The 19,110-nt window shown below is 38.0% G+C and overlaps 1 protein-coding gene across 4 annotated transcripts in view; it reads left to right on the top strand.

The window, feature by feature from the left end:
• The window catches only part of LOC126100568 (HIRA-interacting protein 3-like), a 72,033-nt gene that overhangs the window by 41,340 nt on the left and 11,583 nt on the right, over positions 1–19,110 (top strand). For all 4 annotated transcript variants that reach the window (XM_049911186.1, XM_049911185.1, XM_049911188.1 and 1 more), the window contains exons 3-4: positions 15,640–15,796; positions 17,126–17,224. In XM_049911186.1, coding sequence (XP_049767143.1) covers positions 15,640–15,796; positions 17,126–17,224 — 256 coding nt within the window. The remainder of the gene's footprint in view (positions 1–15,639; positions 15,797–17,125; positions 17,225–19,110) is intronic.

Here is a 19,110-nt window from a genome sequence, read left to right on the forward strand (position 1 = left end):
CAATGGCTGTGAGCATCCCCTAGTTGTGAAGTTTACAGTAAGAAGTAAGTCTAATGATAACATCTCTGACACTAGTACATCCATGCTGGAAGAATTTGTTCCACTCCCCTTTTACTTTCTTCCACTCTTGAGTTCTTGGACTGGACACTTTTGACTTCTCTCCATGCCCTCCAAAAATCCTGCATATTACCCTCCTCTCACCTGAACACCGCTGTTCTGTCGTACTTGGTCTCACTGTGCAGAATGTACAGAATTTTCAAAAGTCATAGTGCAAAAGTAAGTCTGGTAGACAATCAATAATAGCTTGTGGAAATGAGGAAAAGTCTCCATGCTTTCAGTGCCGAGAAAGTAATGTGTCTTGCCAAACCATTCCCAGCATATGGGGGAGAGGGCAGCTTTGGTACAGTGTCAAGCTGATATTGCATCATGATCGTACTGAGTGGTACACAACTTTTGTGCAGATGACTGTCACTGTGCAGATGACTGTCACCCTCTTGGTCATGTAAAATGCACTTATTTTTAAGGAGTCACAACATTCCTGTTTTCTATGTGGTCTCTTGATTTTTGTGTAAATAATGACTGATTTTCCCATTGAGGTGGCATATGAACCCTCACTTATTATCTCACTCCACCCACTGACATATATCAAGACTTTTCAAATGGCACATAGCTACAAAGTATTTCATTGCATGTTGAGTGGATCCAACCATATTCAGATTGAATGAAATTTGTCAGAGTTGTTCCCTGTAGACTAAAACCAAGCTGTACAAAAAGAGAGAAAAAAATTCAAGGGCCTAGAAGGCTTTCTGTGGAGGGCTGTGTAGGGTAGTTCTGTAAATAATTGTTCTTTGTGTTAACTCTATTTTTCTTTTCAAAACAAATGACAATTTGGAATTCAGAGATTAAGAGATCTAGAGTTCAGTTATTTTGTTGTTGGGATGTGATATTGGTCCTGTAACAAAAAAGGAAGTTTCCAAATAATAATTTGGAATCTAAAATACTGTGTTTTTTGGGATTAATTGTACAGGAAGATTAACAACTGGTGACTCCAATGTGATCTAAACAAGAAACAAATATGATGGCAGATGGAGGGAACAAAGTGTGAAACTTTCTCCTTTCTGTACTGAAAAGCCTATTATATGGTTTTATCAAGCTGAAGCACAATTTACGGTCACTGGAATACAAACTGAAGCAACCAAATTAAATTATTTGTTATCACAGCTAGAGACCAGATTTGTCGAAAATATTTGGAATCTTGTGAACAATGGCGAAAGCAACTAATATTCTTTAGCCAAAGAAAGACTTTTAATGACTTTTATGGAAACTGAAAAATGTCAAATAAAGAAATTACTTAGCAAATAGGAAACTGGTGATATGAAACCAATTCAGTTGCTTCGAAAAATAAAAAGCTATGGAGGAATGAACATTTCAATAAAATTTTAAAGATTCTCTGGCTAGACAAACTACCTGGAAACATCTGAAATATTTTAATAATCTCCAAAAAAAATGTGGACGAACTAGCACAAATGGCTGATTGAATGATGGAAATGCAAAGCACTCATGAACTTCAATCATCCTCAGTGGAAGTGTCCCCTGTGACGCGTGATTCTTCTGCATTAGTGGAAAATCTTCTGGTAAGGATTGAAGACCTTGAAACTGAAGCCCAAAAATTCAGATCGAGTGAGTGACAGTATCGATCTCGATGATGTTCTCATAGCAGAGGCCACAGCAAGCCAAAATACAATAGTTAAGGCAAGTACTGTTATTTTCATTATGGTTAAAAATGCAGACCCGAGAAGTGTGTCCAACCTTGCCAATGGAATAGTGAGCAAAACTCCAGTTGGCAGAGTAGTAGCGGCTGAGTGTTCTGCTGCAGCGATTATACCAGGCCACCAATATCAATTATTTTTTGGGAGATAAAACTTCAGGGTGGTGTTTCCTGGTTGACAGTGGTGCTAGTTTCTGTTATACCAATGTGTCGCTATGGTCGCTCTACCACTGATAATCTTGTGTCCCTCGAGTGTGCCATCCAAACCACCTTTTCCAGATGCCAACACCTGGTTGCCGTCTTTTCTGATTTACGAAAAGTGTATTACACCACCTGGCGACATCATATCCTTGCCACATTACACGAGTGGGGTCTCTGAGGTCCGCTCCCAATTTTTATCCAAAATTTCCTGTCACTTTGTAATTTACATGGCCTCCCATAGTGCCCCTCATATCCAGGAAAATTATATCCCGCAGGGCTCTGTATTGAGTGTGTGTGTATTTTTAGTGGCCATTAATGGTCTAGCAGCAGCTGTAGGGCCGTCCATCTCACCCTCTCTGTATACAGACGACTTTTGCATTTCGTACTGCTCCACCGGTAATGGTGTTGCTGAGCGGCACCTACAGGGAGCCATCCACAAGGTGCAGTCATGGGCTCTAGCCGACGGCTTCCAGTTTTCAGACTAAGAGTCATGTGTTATGCACTTCTGTTGGCGTTATACCATTCATCCAGAACCAAAACTTTACCTTAATGATGATCCACTCACTGTGGTGGAGACATATTGATTCTTAGGACTGGTTTTCGATGCCCGATCAACTTGGCTTCCTCACCTTCGTCAGCTTAAGTGGAAGTGCTGGCAGCACCTCAGTACCTTCGCTGCCTGAGCAACACCAACTGGGGTGCAGATCGCTCTGCGCAGCTGCAGCTCTACAGAGCCCTTGTTCAATCCCGCCTTGACTATGAAGTCTGTTTTATGGTTCAGTGGTGCCCTCTGCGTTGCATTTACTCAACCAAGTGCACCATTGTGGAGTTTGCCTAGCAGCAGGAGCTTTTTGGACGAGTCCAGTGACCAGCGTCCTGGTGGAGGCTGGAGTTCTTCCATTGCAGGTTAGGCATGCACAACTGCCTGCCAGTTACGTTTCACGCATTTGTAGTTCTCCTGCGCATCTGAATCACCGTCTCATTTTGCCAGCCACGGCAGTTTATCTCCTGCATTGGCAGCCCAGGTCAGGGCTTCCAGTTGCTGTTCGTGTCCGATCCTTTCTTTCCGAACTGGAGTCCTCGGCTTTACCACCTATACTTGAGGTCTATTCATATACACCTCTACGGTGTACACCTAGGCTGCGGCTTCACCTGGACCTTTCACACGGCCGTAAAGGACTCAGTTAACCCCGCAGCTCTCCGCTGCCACTTCCTCTCGATTCTAGACGTGTACCGAGGCCACAAAGTGGTTTACACCGACGGCCGATGCTCACATCGGCTTCGCATATGTCTACGGAGGACATATGGAACAGCATTCCTTGCCCAATGGCTGCATTGTTTCACTGCAGAACTGGCGGCTATATATCGTGCTCTTGAGCTCATCCCTTCACGCCCTGGGGTGTGGTTTCTTCCGTGTACTGACTCCTCGAGCAGCCTACAAGCTGTCGACCAGTGCAACCTTCGTCGTCCTTCGGTAGCGACTATTCGGCAGTCCATCTATGCCCCGGAACGGTCCAGTCGTCCAGTGGTGTTTGTCTGGACCCGGGTCACATCACGTCGGGATCCCAGGCGACGAGCTTGCCGGCAGACTGGCCGAACGGGCTGTGCGGAAACCGCTTCTGGAGATCGGCTTCTCTGCAACTGACCTGCATTCAGTACTACGCCGCAAAGTTTTGCAGCTTTGGGAGATGAAATGGCATTACTTTAGCATGCACAACAAACTGCATGCCATTAAGGAGACTACGAATATGTGGCAGTCCTCCACGCAGGCCTCTCGCAGAGAATCTGTAGTTCTCTGTCGGCTCCGCATTGGCCGTGCTCGGGTGACACACGGCCGCCTCCTGTGCCGTGATGACCACCTCAGTGTCAGTGCGGCACCTGGCTGACAGTGGGCCACATCTTGGGGAGCTGTCTTTCCTTGGCTGCCCTGCGACGGACTCTTCAGTTACGGGACTGGTTGCCATTAATTTTAGCTGACAGTGCCTCATCGGCTAATTTAGTTTTACATTTTATATGTGACGGTGGGCATTATCATTCTATGTAAGTTTTAATGCATGTCCTTTGTCCTTTGCCGGCCGAAGTGGCCGTGCGGTTAAAGGCGCTGCAGTCTGGAACCGCAAGACCGCTACGGTCGCAGGTTCGAATCCTGCCTCGGGCATGGATGTTTGTGATGTCCTTAGGTTAGTTAGGTTTAACTAGTTCTAAGTTCTAGGGGACTAATGACCTCAGCAGTTGAGTCCCATAGTGCTAAGAGCCAGAGTCCTTTGTCCTTTTATGTTCTGCACTCTAATGCTTTTAGGGTGGACGTTTTAATGTGTCGCAGAGTGGCTAGCTTTTCCTTTTTATTCTCGTGGTCGGCAAGCCACGGTCATCTGCTCTCTTTTTTTACCCCTTCTTCCTGTTTCTTGCTTCTCTCTGTGGTTTTCTTTTCCTGTTTTGTCTGTAGTAGTGTCGGTTATCCTTCTGTCGTTCTTCCGGTTCTTCCCTTCTCCTGTTATTATGCTGTATGTCTCCTTTTTTTTCTTCTTTCCCTTGTGTAATTATTTTACTGGGAACAAGGGACCGATGACCTCGCAATTTGGTCGTCGTCCCCCCCTCCTTTAAACCGACCGACCGACCGACCGGTGTGTCCCGAGGATAAGGTTAAAGAAGTAGGCTACAAACTTTATGCTACAAATGGATCTGAGATTAAAACTTATGGATCAAAATTATTAATATTAATTTATGTTTAAAACATGGTTTTGAGTGACCTTTCATTGTAGCGTAACACCACAAAAAATATAATCTCTTCAAAGCATGTTACCAAATCCCACTACCTGAAAGTGATAAGGGAAGAGAGTGCTGTGCACACCTTTTGGACTTTATGAATTCAGTTTCATGCCATTGACCTCAGGAATGTGCCCAGTGCCCTTCAGAGATTTATGAATTATGTTTTGAGAGATTTAGATTTATGATTTGAGTATTTAGATGATGTTCAGATAGCTTCTAGCTCTCCAAAAAAACATACTCAACTTTTTGGTTGATGAGTGCTGTACATTCACAGCTCTTGTAAATATAAATGTTTGAGTAATAACAATTAATTGAGGCAATATTACATCATAAAAAACTAAATTAATACCTCTTGTAAGCTATCAGTTGAAGGTTTCACCTTTTTTTTTTTTTCCAGAAAAAGAAAACATTTTGTAGGTGCAAATTTTGGACTAGGATTTGTTTACGTTTTTATATGCTGTAAGTTACGTGATTATTTCAATAAAGTAAAGTTTGTGTTATTAGTGTTTTCTTGTATGCTCTCCGTTTGATTCTGTAGTAAGTAAGCAAAGTGAAAAGTTTCGAAATAAGTGAAAATATTGTATAGTGTAGGCTCAGTTCTTTGTTTACTTTTTGTTTCATCATGTAAACAATACAGGTTAAATCATTTTTGTTTCTCTGGAAGTTTTGAATTAGTATCCAAACCTTAGGCCTAAACTGTCTAAGAAATGCAATGTACTAATCAAGTAGTCTAGGAAGTTATTCTTGTTTTAACTTAGCCTAAAGCTAAAATTTGTTTGCCATGAGTGGGAAGTGTATGACTTGCCATAGGATTATTAGTTCTGGGGTGTGGTGTGAGGGTTGTCGCAGTTTCTTTCATGTGGGTTACTGTAGTGGTCTGGGAATTGGGGAAATAAACAAGGCTCATTGGTTGTGTAGGATTTGCTGTAGAGACAGGAATATAGTGGAACAGGAGGAGGAGACTTCTGCCCTTCAGGCAGAACTAGATAAAGCAAAACAAGATCTGAACAGGTTAAGGGGGGAAGAGGGAAAAAAGAGGTGGGAAGTGGCAAAAGGTTATAGAAGAAATAGGAATAGGAAGTTCTCAGACAGTGTGGTTGTGAACGTGGAAAACAGGTTAGATCTGTTGTCATTGTTGGAAACTGATGAGCTACAAGTAGATGTAGGAGTAGACAGGACACAACAAACTTTCAAAAAAGTGTTAGAAAAGTAAGGAGTCAGAAAAAGTTGTGAAGAAGAAGAAAGTTTTGTTGTTCGGTAGTTCACATGGTAGAGATGTTGGCCAACTGTTGCAGGATGAAGTAGGATCAGGTTACCAGGTCACAAGTTTTTTTAAACATAGTGCAAGTCTGGGTCAGGTGATAGAGGATATAGGTTCACTTTGTAAAGACTTACAAAGGAAGACACTGGTAATTGTGGATGAGGCGGGCAACAGCATAGATAGGAATCCTAATTATTCAGTTGAGAGTGACCTGCTAAAGATAGTTTCAGCAGTGAGACATAATGGTGTTGGGCTTGTGTCTTTTCTGAGGCACCATGACCGGTCTCATTTAAACTGTTCTGTCAGGAGAGTTAATTCAGAGGTGGAATGGCTGCTTGGGTCTGGTATGGGGTCTCATATCAGTGTGGTTCCTGTTGACTCAGCAGGTGGGACTAAACTAGGCATGGCCTTCACCTCAGCAGGAAAGGGCTAATAGCAAATAACTTAGAGGGGGAGGGGGGGGGGGGCTGTCACAAGTGGTAAAGTACCAGTGGTTACAAGTGACAGAACAGCAGTTTTTTACGGCAGGGAGGCAGAAACAAAAGATGTTCAGAGACAGAAATGACACACACATTGATAAAACAGGCAGCCAGAAAGCAAATTTTAATTTACACAATTCATGCAGACAGCCTCTGATTGAAACTAGAGATACTCAAAAATTGACAGGAAAATTAGGTTCATCCAGTAGTAATTCAGCCAGTGCACAAAATCTGTTATCCTTATTGCATCCGAATATCCGAGGACTAAGGGGTAAGCTTAATGAGTTGCTTATTTGTGTTCTAGAATTAGAGTTGAACAAACCATTTGATATAATGTGCCTCTTTGAACATCATGTGACTACTGGTATACAAACATTAAATGTTACAGGATTAAAGCTAACTTCTTACTTCTGTAGAGAAAATGTCAAGAAAGGAGGAGATGCCACATTTGTCTGAAACTGTTTTGATTTCAAGAATATTGATATTAATAAATTTTGTTCGGAGCAGCACTTAGAAGCATGTGCAACAAAAGTGGTATTTCATAAGTCCTTTATAATAGTAGGTATATAGAGATCATTTCAGGAAATTTTAACTTCTTTGTAAAAAAATATGAAACTCTGTTGTCCCACCCCATGGTAAAAAACAAGGAAATAGTGGTTGCTGGTGATTTTAATGTGGATTTATTCGAAAGCCCTGTCAGTGAACAATTATTGCAGTCAGTAACACTATAATTCAATTTAGTTCCTTGTATGAACTTGGCAACTAGGATATGTAAATGCTCTGAAACTGCTATTGATAATGTTTTTGTAGACAAATCTAGGGGAAAAAAGTCATAGCACAGAACCAATAGTAAATGGGTCATCTGATCATGACATGCAGCATCTTGTGGTAAAAGTTGAAACTTGTCAGGATAAAAAATCTATTAAATCCGAGTACAGGAGCATAATAAATAAGTCAAAAATTGAGAAATTCAGGAAATGGTTTAAAGAGATGAACTGGATAGATGTTTACAATACTTCTGACTCAAAGCTTTCATTAATAAAGTTACCTCTATTACTTTGAAAATTGTTTTCTCCCAAAGGTAACTCAAATTACACGGAAGTCAAAAAATAAACCATGGATTACACAAGGAATAAAAATATCATGTGGGACAAAAAGGATACTGTATTTACTATCTAGGAGCAGCTTTGATGTTAGCATTTTAATGCATTACAGAGAATACTGCAGAATATTGAAGCAAGTAATCCAGAAATCGAAGAAGCTTTATTATGAGAAAAAGATGATTACATCGGGCAACAAAATGAAAACAGTATGGGATATAGTGGAGACAAAAAACAGGTGGGGCCAGAAAGGAAGAGGAACAGATAACTCTAAAAATAAATGGGACTTTGGTAACAAGTGCATGTAGTGTTGCAAACCTCTTAAACGAGCACTTTATTTCTGTTGTTGACAGCTTGGGGTTATCAGGTTCGGCGAACGGTGCAATGGAGTATCTGAGACCAGTCTTTAAAAATAACTTCAGTAAAATGGAAATAGCATGTCTCCCAAAGAAGTAGCATCCATCATAAAATCCTTAAAATCTAAGTATTCTTGTGGGTATGATGGCATATCAACAAAGTTAATCAAAGACTGCTCATGTGAGTTGAGTTCTGTCATAAGTTATTTGTGTAATCTATCTCTTATCAGCGAGACATTTCCAGACTGGGTAAAATATGCTGAAGTTTGGCCTCTTTACAAGAAGGGGGATAAAGAGATACCATCAAACTATTGACTAATTTCACTTTTGCTGGCTTTCTCGAAAATATTTGAAAAGGTTGCGATCAAGCAGCTCCTTAAGCATCTAATTGCAAATAATATATTGTCCAAGTCACAGTTTAGATTTCTTAAGAGTTCTGATGTAGAGAAAGCTACTTACACTTACAGTGAGAATGTACTTAATTCATTACATAATAAATTAGAAGCTACTGTCGTTTTCTGTGACCTGTCAAAAGCCTTTGACTGTGTGAACTACCGCAAGCTCTTAAGTACATTAGAATATTATGATGTCACTGGCAGTGCTGCAAAGTGGTTTGAGTCTTATCTAACTAACCGGAAACAAAGGGTGTCATTGCAAAATACTTGTGCAATGAGCAGTCAGTCTTCATTTGATTAGGAATTAACTACATTTGGTGTTCCTCAAGGTTCCATCTTGAGTCCATTGCCTGTTCTTGTGTACATTAATGACTTCTCGTTTGTTACATTGCCAGATGCTAAGTTTGTCTCGTTTGCAGATGATACAAACATTGCAATAAGTAACAAGTCGAGTACAGATTTAGGAATAGCTGCTCATCAAATTTTTGTTGACATTAATAAATATTTTAAAGCCAATTCACTGCCATTAAGCTTTGAAAAGACCCACTATATGCAGTACAGAACCTGTAAGAGATTTCCTTCCAAAGTGTGTATAACATATGAAGACACATATTGAAGAGGTTGACAGTGTTAAATTTCTGAAATTACAACTCGATAATAAATTCAGTTGGGAAGGGCATACGACAGAACTGATGAAGTGCATAAACAAGTCTGTATTTGCAATGAGAATGATGTCTGATGCAGGAGATATAAATATAAAAAGTTTGCATACTTTGCTTGCATTCATTTTATTATGTCATATGGGATCATATTCTTGGGTAACTCATCAAACCAAGCAAATGTTTTTAGCATGCAAAAGCGAATGATAAGAATCATTTGTAGTGTAAATTCAAGAACATCATGTAGAAACGTGTTCAAGGTACTTTGTATTTTAACCAGTGCTTCTCAGTGTATTTATTCCTTAATGAAATTTGTTGCAAGTAACATATCTCTATTTCCAACCAATAGCTCAATACATAGACTCAGTACCAGGAATAAGAATAATCTATATAAAGATCTAAAATCACTTACCCTGGTCCAAAAGGCGATCAAATATTCAGAAACACACATTTTCAATAAATTGCCATTAACCGTTAGAAACTTGGTTTCAGATAAAGCACGGCTTAAACAGAGGTTGAAAGATTTTTTGATAGGCAGCTCCTTCCACTCTATAGATGAATATCTTAACAAAGACTGTTAAGCCAGCTTAAGTAAAAATATCTGTTAAGTTTCAGTTTTGACAGCACTTAGTCACGACAGTCTAGATTAGGTATTTTGTGTATGATAAATTTATTATTAGTGCATAACAATGTTTCATTCTGGCAGCATATTAATTCTGTAAATATCAGCAAATTTCCACATTTTATTCACCTATTTTGACAATCTCCTGACAAATGGTCTGGGTAATAAGTATTGTATTCAAATGTTTTATGTTTTTGTGTTATACTTTCTGACATATTCCACACCCTTGTGAACCAGTTCATTTTTTGTGTCTTTGGAACCAAAAGTTAATGTAATCTAATCTAATTTAATTTAATTAAGCCTGTTCCTGTTTGAACAGTTTAACAAATTTGGTTTGAGGATTAATGTTGGAGTTTAAGAAATTAATGTTTTAGATCATGTGTTTACTCCAAAAGGTACGAAACCAGACCCAAAACGAGTACAAGTGATAACTAATTTCCAACTTCCGGGAACTGTGGCATACTAAACTTTTACCGAATGCATTTGGAATGTGCTGCAGAACGTCAAGCTATTCTAAGTGATTACTTGAAGAACACAAAGAAGAATGACAAAACAAGCACACAGTGGACAGAAAACACAATAAAACAGTTTGAGAAGTGCAAAATGGACCTTGCAAATGCAGTCCTTTTAACATTACCAAATGTAAACAATGATCTTGCATTATTTGTAGATGCTTGAGATTTTGCATCTGATGCAGTGCTGCAACAGAAAGAAGAATGAATATGGAAACTAGTTGGTGTTTACTCCAAAACGTTCTCATCATCACAGAAGAAATATTCAACATACAATAGGGAACTTCTCAGCATTTTGGTATTTTAAGTGCCGCCTTGAAATACATTCATTTGCAATGTACCTTGACCGTGCTTCTTTGACACATGCTTTTAAACAACGAAACGATAAAGTAACCCCTACGCAGTTGTGTCCACCTACAATTCATATCACAATTTATGACAGATATCAGACACATTTCTGGAAAAGAAAACAGTGTGGCTGACAACATATCCAGACTGGAAGAGGTAGTACCAGTTGATTACGAGAAGATAGCAGGTGCACAAGTGAGTGATGGAGAACTTGAGAAACTTTGCTCTAGTTCTCATCATCATTGAACTTTAAACAGCATGAAAATCCTGGTGGAAGGTTATTATGGTGTGATGTAACAATAAGTAACATTCGTCCTTATATTCTGCATCAGTTTAGATCTTCTGTGGAATCACTCATATACAGATGTATTTGGTCAAACATAAAATGAGATATCCAAAACTGGGCAAAATCGTGCATATCATGCCAAATAAAAAAGTTACTAGACATACTAAATCTGCTGTTGGCCAGTTTCCAAGCACAGATGGACGATTTAAGGTGATACACATTGATCTAATTGGCTCCCTGCCTCCCTCAGATGAGTTCATATACTAAATTTATGGATGTCAAACAGTGGAAAATCCAGGCTGGAATGTAACTATATTATGAAAAGCAAAGTTGCTATGCACCATATAGCAGAGGTGCTGAGTCGCAGATAGGCACAACAAAAAGACTGTCACAAATAAAGCTTTCGGTCATTAAGGCCTTTGTCAACAATAGATGACAGGCACACACGCAAACCCAACTCACACACACGACTGCTGTCTCAGGCAACTGAAACCACACTGCAGTGTGTGTATGTGTGTGTGTTTGTGTGTGTGTGTGTTTCTATTGTTGACGAAAGCCATAATGACCGAAAGCTTTATTTATGACAGATTTTTTTGTTGTTGTGCCTATCCGCGACTCAGCATCTCTGCTATATGGTGAGTAGAAACTTTTCTTTTCATAATAAATTTATGTATGTCCATCTTATTGAATGGATGATATATGTGGGAAAAAGTGCCACCACAGCTGTATCTTTAGAATATCTTTATCCTATCACATGACTAGTTTTAGTGGCACATTACCGCCATTCTCATGCCCAATGTCAAAAGAGGATTTGATTTATTTGGTACATTTACTGTGATCCATTACACTGGAGACAACAAGGTGTCAAGTATAGACTCCTGATGTAAGCTAGTCCACGTGTGTTAGTAACAAGGATCCCACAATATATGTGTCAAGGAAATCAAATACTCTTTTGGCAGCAGGCTGAGGACGGTGGTAATTTGCCACCGAAACTAGTCGTGTGATAGGGTAAAGATATTCTCAAGATACAGTTGTGTTGGTACTTTCTCATATAATTCATATACTGTTTAGCATGCATTGAATGGTTCAGTAACTGGACAGAAGACATTCCAATTCATGGTATTCAAGCAGAAATCATGGCATTGAGCATTTAATAACTCCTGGATCGCTAGATTTGGAGCACCTAACCAAATAGTGACTGACCAAGGAGCACACTTCCAATTAGAACTGTCCCATGCGTTAGCTAAGATTTGTAGTTCTAAATTAACTCAAACTAGAGCATACCATCCATAATTAAATGGAAAAATAGAGAGATTCCGACGAACATTGAAGCCAGTCATAAGAGCGCATTGTACAAGTAAATGGAGTGACATAATTCCGACAGTTCTCTGAGGACTATGTTGCTGTGTAAGAGAAGAAAATAGCTCAACAACTGTGGAGCTGCTGTATGGCATAACTCTAACACTGTCTGGTGATTTCAATGTAAGGTTGGAAAATAAACTACAAATAGATCTACCAGTATTCACTTCTCAGTTACTCCAGCATATGGATAAATTACGCCTTCATAATGTTCCCATAAGGTAAAGGAAGTGCCGATTGCTAGCAGAGATCTGCATAATGCAACTTGTATATTTGTGAGGAATGACAAAGTGAAAACCAAACTAATGCTTCCCTGTGAAGGGCCCTATGAAGTCTTGGAGAAAAAAAAAATTTCACTCTAAAAATTTAGGATGTGGCAACAAGCATTTCACTTAACAGATTGAGACCTGTCTACATCCTTGTGAACTCAAATACCTGTGGTCTACAGGATAACACACAGAGCACTTAGCCAGTGAATGAGTTACTCACACATCAACAGCCTCATAAAAGAAAGTTATCAGATTTGGTCGAGTTGTGAAATTCCCCAAAAAGTTCAAGTAATTGACTTCCGAACTGACGTGGGGATAATGTATATATTTATGTTCATAACCTATAGTTCTGTAAACAATTGTTCTTTGAGTGAATATGTGTGTGTGTGTGTGTGTGTGTGTGTGTGTGTGTGTGTGTGTGTGTGTGGTTTTTTTTTTATTTTTATTTTTTTTCCAAAATGAATTATATTTTGAAATTCTCAGAGTAAGAGATCTAGAGTTCAGTTGTTTTGTTGTTGGAGTGTGATATTGAGCATGTGACAGGAAGGAAGTTTCCAAGTAATAGTTCTGCATCTAAAATCTGTGTTTTGTGATTAAGTGTGCAAGAAGACGAACAGGCTGAAAAATGTTTTTTGACTTCTGAGACATTGGCACACAGTGTTAAAATTTCAAGACCGAGTCATTGACAGTTTTTGTGCTACATTAGGTCAAAATTTGCAGAAAAATCAATCATGACATATTTTGAACCATATTGTGACTGCAGTAATTTTTGAGCAACGTATAGTGAGTACACTTTGGTAGTTCTGTAGATAAATAACTAGTTTTCAGTTCTGCGATCTGTTACAGTTATTTGTGAGCATTAGCATTCTAGAAGTAATGAACATGTAAATTTGTGATCCTAAAATTTTGTCAGATTTGTGCATACTTTGATGTCGTAAATATTTAGTTTCTTTGTTTTCATTTTATGTACCAGAAAAGATTTTATCTGTTTTGAAGACTGTATAAAGTTTCAAAAATTATGTTGAACATGCCACTGTCAACATTTGTTAAGTATTTTTATATTTAACATATGACACAGTTTTGTTATTTTTATGTGCTGTAATTTTGTAATTTGCTTTTTTTTTATCTCTAATCATAAACAAGAAATTATTAAACAGTGAAAATTTAGTGTGGAAATAATTGGCTAAACAATTGGGCAGATGTATTTCTTCAAGTACTAGATGGATTCACATATATTTATTTCCAGGCACAAACTAAATAACGTCCACTGTATTTTAATTGTTGGTGACTACCACCAACAGTTAATATGCAGTGCACATTAGCCAGAATGCATCTAGATGCAATTGTATGTGGATATGTCTAGTATCTGAAGATCATTTGTACACTCAGTAGGTGAGTAGTACCCAGCTTTCCATTTTTTAAAATTATAACCAAGAAAAAAGTGTTTACTAGACGTCTTCAAGGTGTTGTAGCGCAAGGATGTCCATTCCAGTTTATTTGGTTGGACAGATGGATCCAGACAATTCCCCTTACTTAAGACTTTCCATAGTTGGGTTTTTGGACAATTATGTATGCCGTCAAACCTTTTTTAGCAATTGTAAAAAAAAGGACAGTAAGCAGAACATTAAAAAGTACATAAAGTGCTGCATAACAGTGAAACCCTGTATTATGAAGAGGAGAGATTCTAGCCGTGCTCAGACACCCGAAATAAAATGTTTACTAGCAGTTAAAGGTCACACAAAATTGGGCAGGATTCCTGATGAAATTATTAGACAAGAACTGAATAACTTTACAGTCAATGACAAAACAGAAAAACAAGAAAACTGAAAGGAACATTTTGGGAGGGGGAAGAGGTTAAGCCAGATACATCGATACAGCAAAATTATAATTATTTGCAATGCCAGTGCTGTGTTGACAATGATAACCTATTGAGTGAGTTGAAGTAAAAAACTGATACAAAAAGTGTGAGTTTCTTCGAATGCAGGGGGAGGGTGAGGAAGATCTTAAACAGTAAGTCATTATATCAACAATGTTTGGCAAGGACGAACAAATGCTTTCTGACATTGAGAAAGCCAGATTTTAGCTTTTTTTCAAGGCAGTGTAATTAAATACATGAACACAACACCAGGAAAAACGCAAACCTGCATGTTATACGTACAAACACTCAACTGTGTAAAAAGGGAGTTTTCCACATGGGCCTCCAACTGTTCAACAATCTTCCCACTAGTATTAAGTCCATCGAAGACAACATAAAATTTAGCAAAGCCGTGAAGTCATATTTGTTGTGTCACTGATTTTACTCTGTAAATGAATACTTAGATCAGTAATCTTGCTGTTTGTGCTAAATTGAAAACATTGTGCAATTTAATACATTAGAATACTATAGGCTTACATTAATACATGTTAACAATGTTAAATGACATTTTCCGACATCTGCAACACTCTGTGTACCATCAGATCACATGGAATAAATAAATAAACCAGAATGAAAATGCTCTAAGTGGACTGTGTAAAACCAATAAAACTTTTGTAAAATCTGTATTTCATACTCAGATTAATATAAAACTACTATACAAATATTTTTACATTTCTAATACAAAATCCATTTGTTAACATGATAGTATGCGAACAGTAGTATTTTTAAGCTCATTTTTAACCTCATCCAGAGATTCTCCAAAATAAACAAATCTTTTCTAGTGCAAAAAATTGCTTCTTCCTAATGAAATCAAACAACGCTCAGATTTGATTAAAAGAATTGACAGTATGTTTGTATCATAATAAGTTATAAAATACTCACAACTAACTTATGCAGTTAATTATCATTCATAGCAGTAACTTCTCCACTATACTACAAAAGGCTATTCAAACTAATTTGTGTTTCCAAAAACAGTTGCTGTAACAAGAAAGTTAAAAAATTGTTGCAGTTGGTTATTTTCCCTTTGTGAAGCATCAAGACAGTTTCAGTTCTAAGCTGTCTCAAATTTGACCGAAGCTGCCATAGATCTCGCACAGTATTTTGTAGCCCTCCATTAAAAGTGTCTTAAAAGATGAATTTTTATCGACTTGGGCATGGACTGTGTAATTTTATTCTATGAAGAACATATGCATAAAATTTCATTCAAAATAATGGTGTTTCAATTTCAATTATGCAATATTTGTTTGTCCACTACTTATAATTTAATTATAGATGCATTTTTCTGTGTATATTTTTTTCATTATTTTCATGTGTGTTATTTATTAATTGAATTGTGACAGCTACCAGATGAGGACAAACGAATTATATCTCTTAAGAAATACTTGAAGATAGCAGGTATTCGTGTTCACAATTATTCAGATCTGTGGAAGGATTGCCGCAGTAACAAAGCGAGAGCACAGAAGTTGCTATCACTCCTTGAGGAGAATGGTCTCAAAGGTAAGGAGTTTTTAGTTGTGTACAGTCTGTGAACAGTATGTGACTTGGTTTGTCTGTTTATATATATCTCTCTGTGCTGTCTGGGAGTCAAGATTGTGTCTCTGATTTCCATTAACAAGAGCATTTTTATGTAGCTATAGCACATGCAATCTGATTGCACTGATGTTCACAGATCATTCCACATGGATGTCACATCGTGAAACTCACAAACAGTGAATTTACTACAGCTTTAAGTGCAGTAGTGCATAGTTTTAACGATTTTCATTGGGCCAGCATTTTCAGGGCTGCTGTTTTAGACTGCAGCCTGCTTTTAAGAAATCACAATTCCACATGTGAAGACTGTGTGTCCTTAAGTTTGACTATGGGTTAGTTAATGTGCAGTGACTTAAACCAACACCATTTTGGTTTTTGAAATTATAAATAAATTAGCATCTGGCTGAAAGTACGGTTTTCAATTTCTTTATTCCATTATCGATTTCGCGACACGAGCCCCCACGTCAGATGCATGGGCTGGTAGTCCCAAAATAAATAATGCAATAAATAAATTGGAAACTAGCCTTGCAGCCAGAGGCTAATTTTTTTGTGTTTATTTGTATGTGTGTTCACAATTGTTGTAGTCAGAACAACAATACTTAAACATAAGTTGAAGTGAGGCCAGTTGTGGAGTTTCTTTTTCATCCAATTTTGGGAACATTCATCTACTGCTGGTTACTCACAATATCGGTCCCAGAGTTAATAATAGATTACATGATGTGATAGTCTATGGGAATGGCAGTTTCCAAAATCAGTATTAAAGAGATCCAGCTGTGATCTCAATAATCACGTCGAACACCACCAGTGAGTTACTTGTGGGACTGTTATCAGGACGTAAATGAAACTCCAGGCTGAAACTAACAATGTAAAATAATAATGGTAATACAGAATGAAAATTCTTCAGTTAAACTGTCTCAGTAATGAATAAGGAAATCCAAAAGTGTTGGCTGTGGTCTTTCGGTGGGGACCACCCAGTATTTGCCTGGAGTAGGATTGTTTGTTTCTGGTCAACATTCTTATACATTCTATATATGAACAATTTTTTGTACTTTTCAATATATTTTTAGTGATTTGCAGTTAAATAACACACTCGAGTAGCCATAAAGCACATCTATGTGAGCAATGTGGCCAGCTTTTCCATTCACTTCAGTGACAGGCATTATTATAACACAACTAACACTACCATTCATCATTGGAACAGCACATATTTGTAAACTAATAATAGAGATCTTCATTCAAGACTCAGCAGATACTTTTACACTCCAAATATTGTCATAGTCCAATTAATATTTTCAGGGCGACCAACTATAGAGAAGTGCAAGAAACTTAGAAAGAAGATTGAAACCCGAAGGGAAGTGGAGGAATTGGACTTGGCAAATGTCATGGAATGTGGAGGTAAAGAGAACACTATCTTCCTTGCTTCGTAGTAGTTTCCAAATGACAGTGAGTGTGTTTTTATTGAGGAATATCATCACTATTAGAAGCAGAAGTAAGGAATCTACAGACCAGTTCTTCAAATAACAACTAATGGAGCAGGACCAATATACACTTAAGTTAAGAAACAGATTTTGTAGATGTAGCTATCATAACTTTTAAGCATTACTTTTATCAAGAGAAAATGAAAATGAACCACAGGAAAGAGAAACTGTTTTGAATCACAAGGCACACATGAGCTGGAAGAAATAATCATTTCAGTGTTCGTTTTCTATATCCCATCATCCCAGCTCTGTTTGTTCTAGAAAGTACCCTAAAACCATCATCATCAAATAATCCTTATACTAAATTGTACTTTCTAATTTGAATTAAGGGTACTGCAGAAGGAATTTTGATGGTAATTGCTGTCCAAAGGAAAATAAGTCCATCAGTGAGCGGTAGTCATAAAGTTCTGATTATCACCTTGAAAAAATAAAGTTACATAATTAGTATTTTGTTTGTCTCCAGGTGCATGCCTGCAATCCTGGTTCAAATTAAAATTCCCGCACCTCACTGCCTTATTTGTATGAGCCACACTGTTTTGTTTTGGCTCATCTCGTGGAGTACCACGGTACTGTAATGTGAGGACTGCAAATAAACAAATAATTAATGACATAAATTTATTTTTTCAAGGTGATGATTAAAAATTTTTCTTAGTCTATTCTGAATGTGATATGTTTTGATTCTTTTTAGTTTTGGTTACCAGTTTCAGTCTAGAAGACCATTTCAGATGAAGGCTCCAGGTGAGTGCACTTTATGATAGGCACTAGTCAGTTCTTCACATTGGCTCCGTGCCCTGTGTTGATGATAGTTTTATAGGACAGAACTGGTAAGTGGAACTAGAAAGAAAAACTTTTTATGATTTGAACTGCTCTATATTAAAAACTGAATCAAGAAGTTCAACTTGTTGCTTAAAGAGAACTAAGTAAGTCATAAAGTTCATGTTGCTGGTTTTAGTGGGGTTCCTTAGAGTTTCCAGGTTGGTAAGCAAGATTGAAGTTACAAGACACATCCTCAGTTGAATCACTGCCGTTACTGCATCCTCGGAGTACTAATCTCACCATTCTAATGTAGGTGTTGGTATTGTTAAAGCCTCTCTATGAGAGACTGATCTAATGGCAGATGGCATATTAGGGTAGACAGTTTCATTCTTTGCTTTGTGGAATATCCTTCAGCATTCATTTTATTATTGGCCTAATGTGTTTTCAGTATGAAACAACTACAAGTACAACAAAACATATTCAGTGAGTTTTTACAGTCTTCTAGTTAATGTAGGCATTATAGGAATAAACCACTTTTGAAAACAAACACATCTGCAATCTACCATCTGTTTTAATACACAAACTTACTGGAGCGGGCTACACAACTCCTACTTCCATCACTAACAACCTGCGAGTGTTGCCTACTGTGGTACTTAAAAATTTGCAGTCTGAACTGCAGATGCTGTAAACAAAACAGCTATTACAAGTAGTAATAACTATATTTTGTTCGATGTTACAAAATCATAGTCTGTGTGATGGGACCTGTATGATCAGATCATTGTCCTCAAAGGCTCCACACATTGGCAGATGTCAGAGGTTGCAAGTCTAGGCTCTAGGATGGCTGGAAGACCACAGACCAGCCCTTTTTATTACTCATACAGTTTGTTACCAAAGAAGTGTGCACATTTGTGTTGTAAAGAGTGAATTTGGATTACTTTAAGATTCTTGTGTGGTCTTCTCTTCATAATGGCTTCTCTAAGCTTCTGGGGTGTCTGAGTACACTGCCTTTTGTTTATGGCTGGATCATGTACAAGAAAGTCGGGGAGG

Source organism: Schistocerca cancellata, chromosome 9, assembly GCF_023864275.1.
Source record: "Schistocerca cancellata isolate TAMUIC-IGC-003103 chromosome 9, iqSchCanc2.1, whole genome shotgun sequence".
In the NCBI taxonomy this organism is placed as follows: Eukaryota; Metazoa; Arthropoda; class Insecta; order Orthoptera; family Acrididae; genus Schistocerca; species Schistocerca cancellata.